Raw genomic sequence first — 11,979 nt, forward strand, 5'->3', positions numbered from 1 at the left:
CTTGATGTTGAGTACCACGAAGGTACATGATAAAACATAACGATATGCATCCCTGCCTTATGATGCAATCTAGTTTGTCTGTTTTTTCAAGATTTTCAGAGAAATAATCATACAAACAAAACTTAACCCAGAACATTATCATGGGTGAACGACTTCACAGAAACACAGCTTACACAAAGTCTGGCATTCTCTCTTCCATCTTACATATGATTCACTAACAAGCAGTTACAACATGAGAATGTCTATATTTCTTGACGCAAGCTTTGAGATCCCCATAACGTTGAGTTGGATCATGAGAATCAGGCACTGGGATTACAGGTTTGATCAGATTAAATGGTATCAACCTCAATTGGGAACAACGGAGCGACCTACAATGGACGCCATTGTTGATTGTGAGAATTTTCATCTTTGGATGATAGCTCAAACCAGTAAGAAGCTTGGGAGTAATGAGAAAATATCTGATCGTTTTTAGAAAAAGCACTTTGCTGTCAGAGATGAGTATCACTTACTGTCCAGCATTTGCATTGCATGTAACTTCAACAAGTTGATTGTGTACTGTTCGCTCGGCCCTGGAGTCCATACCCTTTGAAGATGGTTAGCATTATGCACTCGTGAGAGTCTCTGATCGGTTACTTGATTGATCTCGTCAACGAGAGAAAAAGGTGTTCGTGACATTTCAGACAAACTCATGAGGTAGGTGATGGTCGCAAGTGAACGTTCCTGTATTCTTTTTAGTTGTCTTTTCATTATAGGGCTTTGAACATACACCTCCTGACTGATGATTAGCTGTCAAAATTGCCATTTCGTCTGTATCTCGATAGGCAACTTTGATGAAGATACCCCATTGATCAAATTGTTTTTCGACCCGGTTGACTTCAATTTCCCCCGAACATTTGATTTCTAATGGGATGAGCACGTGATGTAGAGCTCAAATGAAAGTTGACGTACTTTGGAAAGCGTCAGAAAATTTTTTACTAACGGCTGAAACGAGGGCATCCAATGCAGGATTGAACAGGTTCTGTTTTGAGAAGCATTGTTAAAGACATGACATACACGAGTCTTCTTGCAACATACCAAGGTTTTTTCAATGTCATCCCTAAGGTCAGACAACTGTTGTTCTTCGTTGATGACTATCTCTGAGGCCTTTTCGAGCTACTAAAGGCATTATAACATATAACAAATATAGCTCAAGTAGACAAACCTCTTTATTCAGATGTTCCCATCTTTGCACAACAATAGCAGGAATGTTAATTGCTATGTCAAGTTGGGCTTTGGCTGTGTTCAGCTCGCTTTTGATATCTTCAGGCGGAGGAAATGGTTCACCAGACTTTATGTATATGTCAATAACCCTCAATCATGACAGGGTAATTACCTGAGCACGTCTGGTCACTTCATTCTTAACAGCCCGAGAAGATTGCGAGATATTTTCCTTAAGCACTGCCCATTTTTGATTCATTAGAGCTTTTGCTTGGGCATGCTTTTGAGAGGCTATTTTGAAGCGTTAGTTGCTTTAGTTATCATAGACTCTTAAACGCAATAAACATATTCACCCTCTTCAAAGTCTTCACGAAAACGTTTGGTTCTCGCTGTGCCAGAGTTGATTCTGTCCTTGAGTCCCCTCACGTTAACATCATTTTGAACCTTATGAAATCCCACAGAAATCAAGTCAGCACATTCTTTGATTATGTTATCACAGCCTTCCTTCAACGTGGATTATTTAATCTTCCTCTTCAAATAGCAAACGTACGCACCATAAGTGCAATCAAAGGTTTGAGTCTCTCTTTGGCGTTGTCATACTTCTTTTTCTTAAGTTCATCTCGTTTTTCATTAGGCGAAGGTTCTGATTCAAGCTTTTCAAGTCGATCAGTTGCTTTTTCTATTATATAAGGAATGTTCAGCATTTCCTTTTCCTTGAACGATGTATACAAACCAAGGTGAAACTCTGCTTTGGCATATCTCTTTACACTGTTTTGAAGATCTTCGAGCGCTTGATCCAATTGCTTCTGTGAGGGGTTAGTACGATATGACAGCATCGCTTCTTGTTAACAGTCAAGAGGATATAAACTCGCAATTTCATCTTTCATAAGCTTTGCTTTAAGCACGATCTCATCAATTTTTTCTTTCAAAATTCGATGTGGTTCTTCGAGCTCGATTTTCTTCTGCTGAAGGTTTTTGATTTCATTCGCTGTTCGTCTCACAGTTTCGTTGTCCACTATATCCAACGTCACTTTTTCCGTTGTTTCAAACTGCGAGCTAAGAAGAAGCGTACCAGAAACGTGAAATGCAGTAGGTTTTCGCATAGATGTGCTCATCTCGTTCCAACACTTACTACCATACCGAGATTGCGTAGCCCTCGTCCACTCTTCTTTTGTACCCCAGCTACGGATTCCCATACTCGGTAGAGGATCAGAATTGATTTGAGAAGCATGCTTCATGGTGAGAGCCTACAAATTCAATCAATGGAAAACTTCCTTTATGGCGAAGCAAGAATGAGCATACCACCAAATGCATTCTGCATTGAGTAGAGAGAAAGGCGATCACGGCAGGGGCAGCATCGACAAAGTCAATAGCAAACCCATCGAATCCAAGGTTGTGGAGCTGATACAACACTATCAATATATAAACGAAAGAGTTTTCTGCGATACTGACCTGTTCATCGGTACAAGGTCGTTTTGGGTTCACTGTATCCTCTGCGACTTCTTGAAACGCTAGATATAACTGTATCTTTCCAGGCGGTTGATACGACCTGCCATCACGACCAGTCAACACTGGAAAAGGTTTATTGTTGAATTCGATGAGGCGAGCGTAATCGGCTTTGGATTCGCAAATAAAAGTCTGTACATAATGCTTTCAATTGAACAGAACAAAAGCAATGACAATAAACTGACAGCTCTTTGACCAAAATTGGTACAGTTCTCAACTTGCCAAGCGTACTGTTGCAAAGGAACGCTGACCGATATCATCGCAGGTTTATGAACTTTAGCTTCAAGGGTATGGCCTTCCCTTTTCAACCAATCTAGCAAGAACGCAATTGAGGGACCATTCTCTCGGTTTGTCCGAGCGTGGTGCTCCTTAACGGCTTCTACGCTTTCGAGTTGTTTCTGGCTGCGTCAAGAGTCAAGTTAAATCCCCAATTACAGAGAAAACTTTTGCGGACTGACCGATCAGAGAGCTCCTTGATAGTCTTGATAATGTCTGAAAGCCGTTCATTCTGCTGATCGTACTCGTACCTTTGTTCCTCAGCTTCACGCAGTTTATCCTTCATTCTTTGCTGAATCTCATACTGTTCTGACGTCAAACCCATATGGCTCTTAGAATTCAAATAAGCTAGCATAACACACTTACTTTTTCCTTTTTTATCCTCTTTACGTCCTCTTCGTGATTTTCTCTTGGTTCGCTGAGAATGGCCTGATATTCTGCAATCTTTTGACGGAGCAATGTTTTTTCTTTTTCGGTCCTCTCAATTTTTGTGCGTAAGTTGCTGAGTTCGTCGTTGATATCATTGCCTTTTCTTAACTACACAATCAATTGTTAGCTTTAGCCCAACAAACAATGATAATTACACACAAGCTCATCCCCATCTCTAAGAGCTTCCCTTAGTCTGGTCTTGGATTCATCATGTTTGTCTGAAGCTTTGTCAAACCTATTAGAAGTTTTGAAGGATTTGCTCTCGCACGTTCTGGTTTATCTGTTAATTTGGACTTCCGGGCGGAATACCAACATACACTAAGAAATCTTTTAACGGTTGACGACGCGACTCGTGCATTTCGATTTTGATTCTAAGCTTTTCTTTGATTTCTCCCTGTTTGCGCGCAGCTTCCTTCAAAAGATTATGCTCAGAGACATATAGGAGGTTTTGGAGAACTTCGATCTGAAAGTTCGATTTAGCATAGAGGTACCCGACGACAAAAAAGTAGACAAACTTGGTGTTCACGTTTCTCACGCTCTTGGACAAGTTCAACATCAGGAGCAATGTTGTTGACTTGAGCCTGAAGTCGGTCCCTATGTGCAATATGTCCCTCGAGAGTCTATTCGAACAGCATTAACTATTACGCATCGTGAATGTCTGGTGTTTTACCCACTCTACTAAGTTTGATGGACTGGTCACCTTTTTCCAGAAGACGCTCGTACCATTTGGTAAGACGAGGGTCGCCAGCAGCTCGCATAGTTTCCTTTAACACTGTCACAGGAGCCATGGCTGCAAATTCGGCGACCTTGTCTTGGGGCAGGAATGAACTTCACGTTTCGCTTTAACAATCGAATGAAATCGTTGAAAAAAAAACGTACCAAAGGTTATTAGCTTGAACTCCATAAGATTTGACAAGCTCATTGACCTCAGCTCTTGAAATAGATTGTCTATTTAATTTCCAATCTGACTTTTCATCGTGTCGGTTAAATTTTCGGCAAATGATGGGATTGATATCGCCATTTCTGCCTTTGAGCTCAATCTCAATGTAAGCCTCTTCGTGACCTTGCTTAACGTAAGATTTAATTTCGTTGGCTCGACCCATCACCTGGAGATTTTCAGTTTTTGTAAGTGACTCAAGTGGAAAGACTTACCTTTGGAGGGAATGCAAGGCCGATAGCGATAGATGCAGCTATAGAACTTTTTCCAGTACCATTGGGGCCGAGAATCATGTTGAGATGAGGACCGGGTCTGAATTCTACATGATCGTAGGTCATGAAGTTTGTCATTTTGATTCGAACAACAGACCCAGCCACATATCTAATTATTTTAGCACTTTGTCAGTTCTGGCTTGTCGCCACTGCGTCTGACCAACCCATCTTCACCGCGTTCGTACTCTGGCTGGAAATCGACACAGCGCCTAGCAAGCTCTTCATCTGCTTCGTCTGGTTCTTCATCACCCAAAAAACGCATAGCCTCGTCTTCTTCATTTTCTTCTACATCAGGCCCATCTGAATGAATTTCCAGCGTCTGTTGGGTTGAGCGCCGCTTCGAACGAACAAAAGTATGTTGCTCTTCCACGGAGTCGGGCACTCTTCTTCTTTTGCTGCGGCTGTGTTGTCCGGCCATAAATTCTTTTTATTCTGTAAAGATGTAAATTGAAAAGTAATTTAATGTTTTCAACGCGTCGTTGGACGCGTCCTCTTCTCATGGTGTGTGGTTTACGTAATCAAGGAAATCTGTTGTTCAATCCGCTTTATTGTGGATTAGATTTGAGAATCAGACAATCAAAACAACAATTCAAGATTGACGTTACAAGATGTCGGGACCGTCGCAAGGAATGGCTCCCAACGTTGCTGCATCCTTGGCCCAGTTGTCTCCTACCAAATTATTCCAGCTGCAGCAACAACTTCCTGACTTACTGACAGACGCAGAAAAGCTACTTCCTGAAGACAAGCGCAACGAAGTATTTAGAGACAAGATGATAAATATGATGGCTAGCCAGGCTAGACAGCAACAGGGACAGGGGCATATGTCTATGGGGATGCAGCAGCCAAGGCAACAGATGGGTGGAAACATGATGGGGATGCAGCAGGGATTGCAAGGTCAGACAATGGGTATACAAAAGCCCCAACTGAATCAGAACCAAGCTGTCAGTCTCTTATTGCACTATAACAAGCTATATCTGACAGCCTATAGACATACCAAGAGCAAATACGGATGCAACAACAACAACAGCAACAGCAACAACAGCAGCAGCAGCATCTTCAGGCGATGCTTGAAAGATCGCAGCGTTTACAAACCGCTCAAGCTCAAAATGTGCAACAGCAGCAGCAGCCACATCAACCCACTCCGAAAATTCAGCCCATGACGCCTATGACGCAGGTTTCCACGGCCTCGCCCAATTCCCATGTCATTGGATCTCCTCAAGTGGTAAGACAGTCTCCTTCTACAGCCTCTGGTAGACCGATGGGATTCAACGTACAAGGCATCAAGACTTTAATTGAGAATTTTCCAAAACTTTTGGAGCTGAAGCGGATGGGCAAGCTGAAGCCTGAGCAGGAGAGACTGGTAAGTCCGATTGTGTAATGGGAATGAAATTTTGCCAACGCCAATCAAGTTTGACACATTTATCAACAGCCCAGATGGGCAGAACCACCTTCGCCAATTCCAAGCCCATCAGGCGCAAGCACTTGTTAAGCGAGGTTTATCGAATCCCATCAGCATACCTCTTGGTGCTCAGCAACCACAACAAACCCCTTCCATGAATAACATGCAGCTTCCACTCGCCGCCCAGCAACAATTCGCTGCGCTACAACAGCAGCAGCAACAATCCCAACATCAACAAAAATTTGCTCCTCATAACCAGCATGCTCTTGCTGCTCAACTGCAACAACAGTTTACTCAGGGGATTATTCCTCAACACAATCAGACATCTAATATGCAACCTCAGCTGAATCAACAACAACAACACTCTCTTGCAGCCCAATTACAACAGCAATATCCACAGGGTATCATTTCGCAGCATGACCAAACGTCCAACATGCAGTCTCAGCTTAGTCAACAACAACTGCAGCAACTACAGCTTCAGCGGCTTGCTGCTGCTCAAGCTCTTCAAGCATCCCAGCAGATGGTCAACCGCAACAATAGCCAAGGCCGGCCGCCCAACAGTCAAACAAACCAAGCGGTGCTCAATCAAGCTGCTGTTCTCGCACGCGCTGCCCAAGCTTCACAACAACAGCAACAGAACGGAATGACACAAATGTCTCCCCATCTGCAAGCTGAATCCACTTCTCAATCCACAGCTGCCCCGTCTAACTACAATAGTCCTCGATCAAGACCACAATTATCATTACAGCAAATGATGATGAACATTGCTCCGTCTATGCAGAGAATAGCACCTGAAAAAGTCGAAGGAGTAAAAAATATGTTGATCAGATTAATAAACATGAGCGATGAAGAGAGGGAAGCAGCGTTCAGGCAGGTGAATGATTCATATTGTTGATTAATCAGGCATGGAGCATTACTGATACGATCGAGTAGAGTCCACATTGGATAGCATTGTGGAATAGGGCGACTTCCCAATCAATGAACCCCCAACAACAACATATAACTCAACAAACGCAAACGCAACAGACTGCTCAGGCCCAGGCCGTAGCTTCTGCACAAGCCCAAGCGGCTGCTCAAGCACAAGCTGCTGTCCAATACCACGCTGCTGCCCACGCACAAGCACAGGCACAGCAGGCAAACTTATTTAATACAGATGCTATAGCTGCCGGAAACAACTTCCAGCCCATACTTGGTCAAGCCGGACATGTTCCACATGCCATGATGCAGCCCCACATTCAAGGGAATATCACTCCTGCAATGCTGATCGCTAGATACTCGGGAGATATGGCTCCTCGTACACAGCGTGCACCTGCAGAGCTCATCTTACCTGACACTGCGCCTCCTACCGATAAAACAGGCTCGCTTCTAGCTCGCGCAAACTACGATCCTAACCCTCAAGAAGAGATTTCACATATTGTCTCTCTATTCAAGCCTCTCACTTCGTCTGAGAGTGGGTCTAAACTTATCGGAAGGGGCACGATGGGGTGGAGAAGGGTTGAGAGGGAGCTGATTGATGAGTGGCCTGAAGGATTGAGAGAAGTGGTGGATGAAGAAGCCGAGGATGAAGAAGATGAAGATATGAGGGGCAGAGCCAGTGGAATGCCAGGACAAAAGAAGAGAAAAGTACAGGATTTGGCAGAAGAAATTGATAAAGCACTGTCTATACCCAAAGACACAGAAACTGTAAGCGGCCATCGCATCAAGCTCCGACTAATGTCTGTAGCTTTTACTTGAAATTTTCGACGAGCATTGTGATGTGATATCTGAATCTAGTTGTATGCTAGCCAAACACCGCAGAGGAACTACTGTCGATCGGAAAGATGTCCAATTATCTTGGGGTATGCCTCTTGTGACTCTCGACGGCCGTTGCTAAACATATACTTTAGAGCTCTTATATGGTCGTATAATACCAGGTTTTTCGTCCGACAGGATACGAGCGGACCAATCCCGATCAGCAGCTAGACATCGACAACCCAATGCAGCATATACCGCCAAGATGAGAGCTGTTAACGATGCAAAAGTCGTTTGGAGAAAGGAGAAGAAGAAGGAAGCGGCTATAGTTGCTGAACTGACGGCTGAGGAAGTTGCTACTTAATGACTGGCAAAGATGAAGCGTGCAAAGAGCGTAGAAACCGTGATTATCCTATAATGTTGTTGACCTTTTTCCCTTTTGGGGCGATGTATGGTTATAATGTATGAGTACAAATGGTTGTATACGATGCGTAAGGATGTAAAGGAATTTGTGTGCCATGTCCATTGTCTTCTTTCTCTCCGCTTTTTTTAACTACCTTTTTCTTTACTACTTTTCATTTCACTTTTCATTTTCATAGACAATTCCAGAGATACCCATATCTGTGACTTTCCGGTCAACAGTATGGCATTGTCCCATGCTAGTCCATCCAAGCCACCACTTCAATTCTCATCCTCTACTGTCACTCTTTCCAGCCAACAACCCATACAACAACTTGACGAAACGGCATCACTGACCAATCTTCTGCTGGACATCCATGTCATAAAGCAAGAACTGCACGATGCGCTTGGAGAAGAAGGGCTACCATACTGGAAAGCCATGAACGCTTACTTGGTTGGACAGCTTGGAAGAGGAGAGCTGGAAAGCATGGTTAGGGGATGGCTCAAATCCGGTCAATGCAAGTGCATCCGTTGTCTGGATATACTGTAGGATGCTGACTCTGCATAGTGCATCTTCACAATAAGCTTCTCATATCGCTCCTTACTAACGCTGCAATTCCACCACATGAATCTAGCAGCTCTGCCAGTCAACGTAAACGCAAGCGAATGTCTGTCAGTCATCCAGACTATGATACGGACGATACTCTGATAGAAGACAAGAGGCGAGTAGAGCGATGGGTCATGTCTCTTGGGAAGAAAGAGCGTGCTCGGGTGAAAAAAGCGATGGCGGGTACAACAGAAACAGGCGGGACTACGATTGTAGGAGATGGGAAAGATGCTTGGGAAAGTATGGAGGCTAAACGATGGAGCCCATATTCGTCAAGTAAGACAAATATTTTGCCATGTGTCTTGACAAGACTGACTATGAGTAGATACTCTGATTCCACCCTTGGCACTTCCCAAACGTCACTTACCATCTTCTCACCAGCTCGCCCTTCGTCTATCACAATTCGCCAAGATGCACGACCTCGCGATTGCTACCCATGCCACGGACGACATTGGCGAGTTTATGGCAATTGGGATGGATGCCCATATGGGCGACATTCTTCATGGGGTGGTCCATCTGACGGGTCGAGACCGCCCAGGAAACTCTACTATTCGTGTACGAAGAGATATTAACCCTAGTAACCGAGAAGTCGATAGTGAAACCAGTGCAAGCTCAGATATACCTGCTCCAGATTTGGAGACGATGAGAAGCCTTTTCACACTTCATCCATCTTTACACTCTAATCTCTCTCCGTCGCTTCACCGTCTCATGTCCTCTCAAACTTTAGCTGAGATTGAAGCTGTTGATCCTGCCCTCCAACCCTCTCCTCGCATGGCACAAGGGGTGACCCTTTCTGAGTCAACTCCCACTGCTGCTTTGCTCTCTGCCAATGATCTAGAATCCCGAATGATTAACAAACCCCCTCCGTCTAAATCTCTTGTGGTTTCAAACGAACTGGTCGAATACGGTCTGCTCAAACTGGACAAAGCTGGAAGAGAAGGGGATGAAGGGAAGAAGGAGAGAAGGCATAATCTGCATTGGAAGTATGAAGATCCGGCCATTATACTTGGTGATGTGCTTGGCTAGTCAATTTTTGCCGAGTGTGAAGGATATGGACATTGGATATTGGAAGAGCATCTGCATCGTATCATTGTTGGCATTTCATAGCATTTACATTTGCATCAAGATCCACCTACGTGATCTTTTTTGTTGTTTCCACATGCAGCCGTTCTATTGTGGTCTAATCTGGAGCTCTATACTCGGGTATGTCATCTGAAGGTGAGTGGGATATAGTAACGATCAAAATGCTGAAGTATCCTGGCTAAATTATGGTAAGAACTGGCTACATTCTACAAATCTCTACCTACATTGTTTGTAATGAATTGTCTTATCAATAGTGACCATTCTGCTTTGTCATTAATAAACTAAAAGTCACTCTCAATGACTGTTGTAAATGGAATTTCAGCAAGCCCAACGTATTACAAGACAATTCATCGCAAACATTTCTTCATCCAAAAGTTACATTCACTCTACGCACACGTTATGGGTGAGAAAAGTCTGCATCTGTATATCTATGAGTTTTTACCAAAGGCTTTCTTACAAGATTATGACATTGATTGTAAGCGCCAATCAACTGCAGTCTGAGCTCCAGGCAGGAGAGGTAAATGGCAGTTACTCCCATTCAGCCTACCTAAATAACTCATCGTCGTTTTAGAGTAGGAACGTCAGAGGTGATAAAAGTGTCATGCAAAAGACTGTGAAGTCGAAGGCCAGTTTAGCAAGAAAATTTTGAAGGACACTAAGTCTTGACTCTATCCCCCACCAATAGATTCTTTGGCCATCCTATGGCTCTACAGTAGATGAAACGGCGAGGCTAGGTTCAATGATTCACAGCGTTCGCTCTATTTGATTGTTGTAGGCCTATATTTCAAACACTTGTAAGTAATGGTCAGTTACCTTCTACGCAACAGGATACTGGCATGAACAAACCCTGCAAGCGAGCTTACTTGGCCAAGACATAGTGTTATTGTCCATCTATACACTGCATCAGCAGGGCTATACGATAGAAAGAGGTAGACAAAAAGTCTATTTATTAGTCACGCCAATGCAGAGATGTTATAATAAATCGTCGCAACAGAGTTGCAAGATGCTGTGGAAAGATGTCACGTAGAGAACGGGAAGCAAATGAGAAGTAGCCGCATTCATCGGCGATAAAGTATTGGACGACGGGATCAATTATTAAAGGATATCCTCATTTGCTTTAAGCCACATCTATTTCTTAATTTGGGGTTATTAAAACTCCGCCCTCATTTTGGTCAGAGTACCGAATTCAACAAAAACCAGTGAGTTGACGCTTCATCCATCAACAAATAGAGCCAAAATGGTAAGTTAAGCAGATAGAATGCGTAACATGGTCTCACGCATAGAGTAGGAAGCCGCCGCCAACAAGCAGCCCGTCAAGCTTGCCCGTGTCCTCAAGGTACGTTTCCCAGTCTATGATACAAGGTCCACGCGAGTCGGGTTTAGAGGAATCAGGATGGGTTTTCAGAAGAGAGTTGAGCAGCAAAGAGTGGTGTTGACGGAACACGCACGATAAGACGATGAGGAAATGTCAAGCTGGAGTCGATGGTAGCAAGCACCCGGGGCTGTAAGGAATGAAGGCTGCGACACCTATGATTGAAAGCCGCAATTTGTGCAGCCGGAAAGCCTCATGCGGATGTCTATGTCTGACGTCGCTCCCCGGATAGCGATTGCCTCGGTGCGACCTCCTGGAGACAATACTTGCGTGAACCTTGAGAAATTCTGTGGTCATTGGCTGACGTGTGTAATCTTTTGCTACCCTCTCGTCGCCTTGTCGTTTTATCTGCTCTTATTCCCATTACAACAGGTCCTTGGCCGAACTGGCTCCCGAGGTGGTGTCACTCAAGTCCGTGTCGAATTCATGGACGACTCCAACCGATCCATCATCCGAAACGTCAAGGGTCCCGTACGAGTCAACGACATTTTGGCGCTTTTAGAGTCTGAACGAGAAGCCCGGTAAGATTTTCGTTTTTATTTTCAACAAATCTTACTTATTCAAATTTAGTCGTCTTCGTTAAGCGGTTATATTCAGGTGATAGCGGTTTTGTGATGATATACTCTCAGCATTCATCTCGTGCAGTTGCAGATCTAGTGTCGTCTGTTTAACATTATTTGGCCGATTGTCTTTCTTGTATGAGGCTGCATAACCAGAACGATTTCAAGTCATGTATGAATCAAGCATCTACATTCATTTCAGTGTTTTATG

General features: G+C 43.9%; 4 protein-coding genes across 4 annotated transcripts; 3 read left to right on the forward strand and 1 right to left on the reverse strand.

The window, feature by feature from the left end:
- Nucleotides 1-214: 214 nt before the first annotated feature.
- On the reverse strand, nt 215-5,035 carry L203_103839 (uncharacterized protein; the record flags this gene model as incomplete). The annotated part of the gene is made up of 26 exons (XM_066213231.1): nt 215-306; nt 373-458; nt 510-583; nt 634-720; nt 767-900; nt 949-1,018; nt 1,075-1,152; nt 1,202-1,327; nt 1,373-1,488; nt 1,551-1,701; nt 1,752-1,876; nt 1,931-2,003; nt 2,070-2,212; nt 2,270-2,444; nt 2,500-2,598; nt 2,650-2,835; nt 2,889-3,105; nt 3,162-3,283; nt 3,346-3,516; nt 3,568-3,679; nt 3,726-3,871; nt 3,924-4,028; nt 4,083-4,236; nt 4,288-4,514; nt 4,561-4,726; nt 4,782-5,035. 26 exons carry the CDS (start codon nt 5,033-5,035, stop codon nt 215-217), a joined length of 3,489 nt encoding a protein of 1,162 aa, XP_066069328.1.
- Nucleotides 5,036-5,225: 190 nt separating this feature from the next.
- On the forward strand, nt 5,226-8,111 carry L203_103840 (uncharacterized protein; the record flags this gene model as incomplete). The annotated part of the gene is made up of 6 exons (XM_066213232.1): nt 5,226-5,558; nt 5,606-5,977; nt 6,027-6,890; nt 6,950-7,731; nt 7,790-7,854; nt 7,903-8,111. 6 exons carry the CDS (start codon nt 5,226-5,228, stop codon nt 8,109-8,111), a joined length of 2,625 nt encoding a protein of 874 aa, XP_066069329.1.
- A 279-nt stretch (nt 8,112-8,390) lies between these two features.
- Nucleotides 8,391-9,779, forward strand: L203_103841 (uncharacterized protein; the record flags this gene model as incomplete). Its single annotated transcript, XM_066213233.1, has 3 exons — nt 8,391-8,664; nt 8,715-9,029; nt 9,079-9,779. 3 exons carry the CDS (start codon nt 8,391-8,393, stop codon nt 9,777-9,779), a joined length of 1,290 nt encoding a protein of 429 aa, XP_066069330.1.
- A 1,294-nt stretch (nt 9,780-11,073) lies between these two features.
- Nucleotides 11,074-11,791, forward strand: L203_103842 (40S ribosomal protein S28; the record flags this gene model as incomplete). The annotated part of the gene is made up of 4 exons (XM_066213234.1): nt 11,074-11,076; nt 11,125-11,172; nt 11,581-11,729; nt 11,779-11,791. 4 exons carry the CDS (start codon nt 11,074-11,076, stop codon nt 11,789-11,791), a joined length of 213 nt encoding a protein of 70 aa, XP_066069331.1.
- Nucleotides 11,792-11,979: the final 188 nt, after the last annotated feature.

Source organism: Cryptococcus depauperatus, chromosome 4, assembly GCF_001720195.1.
Source record: "Cryptococcus depauperatus CBS 7841 chromosome 4, complete sequence".
NCBI lineage: Eukaryota > Fungi > Basidiomycota > Tremellomycetes > Tremellales > Cryptococcaceae > Cryptococcus > Cryptococcus depauperatus.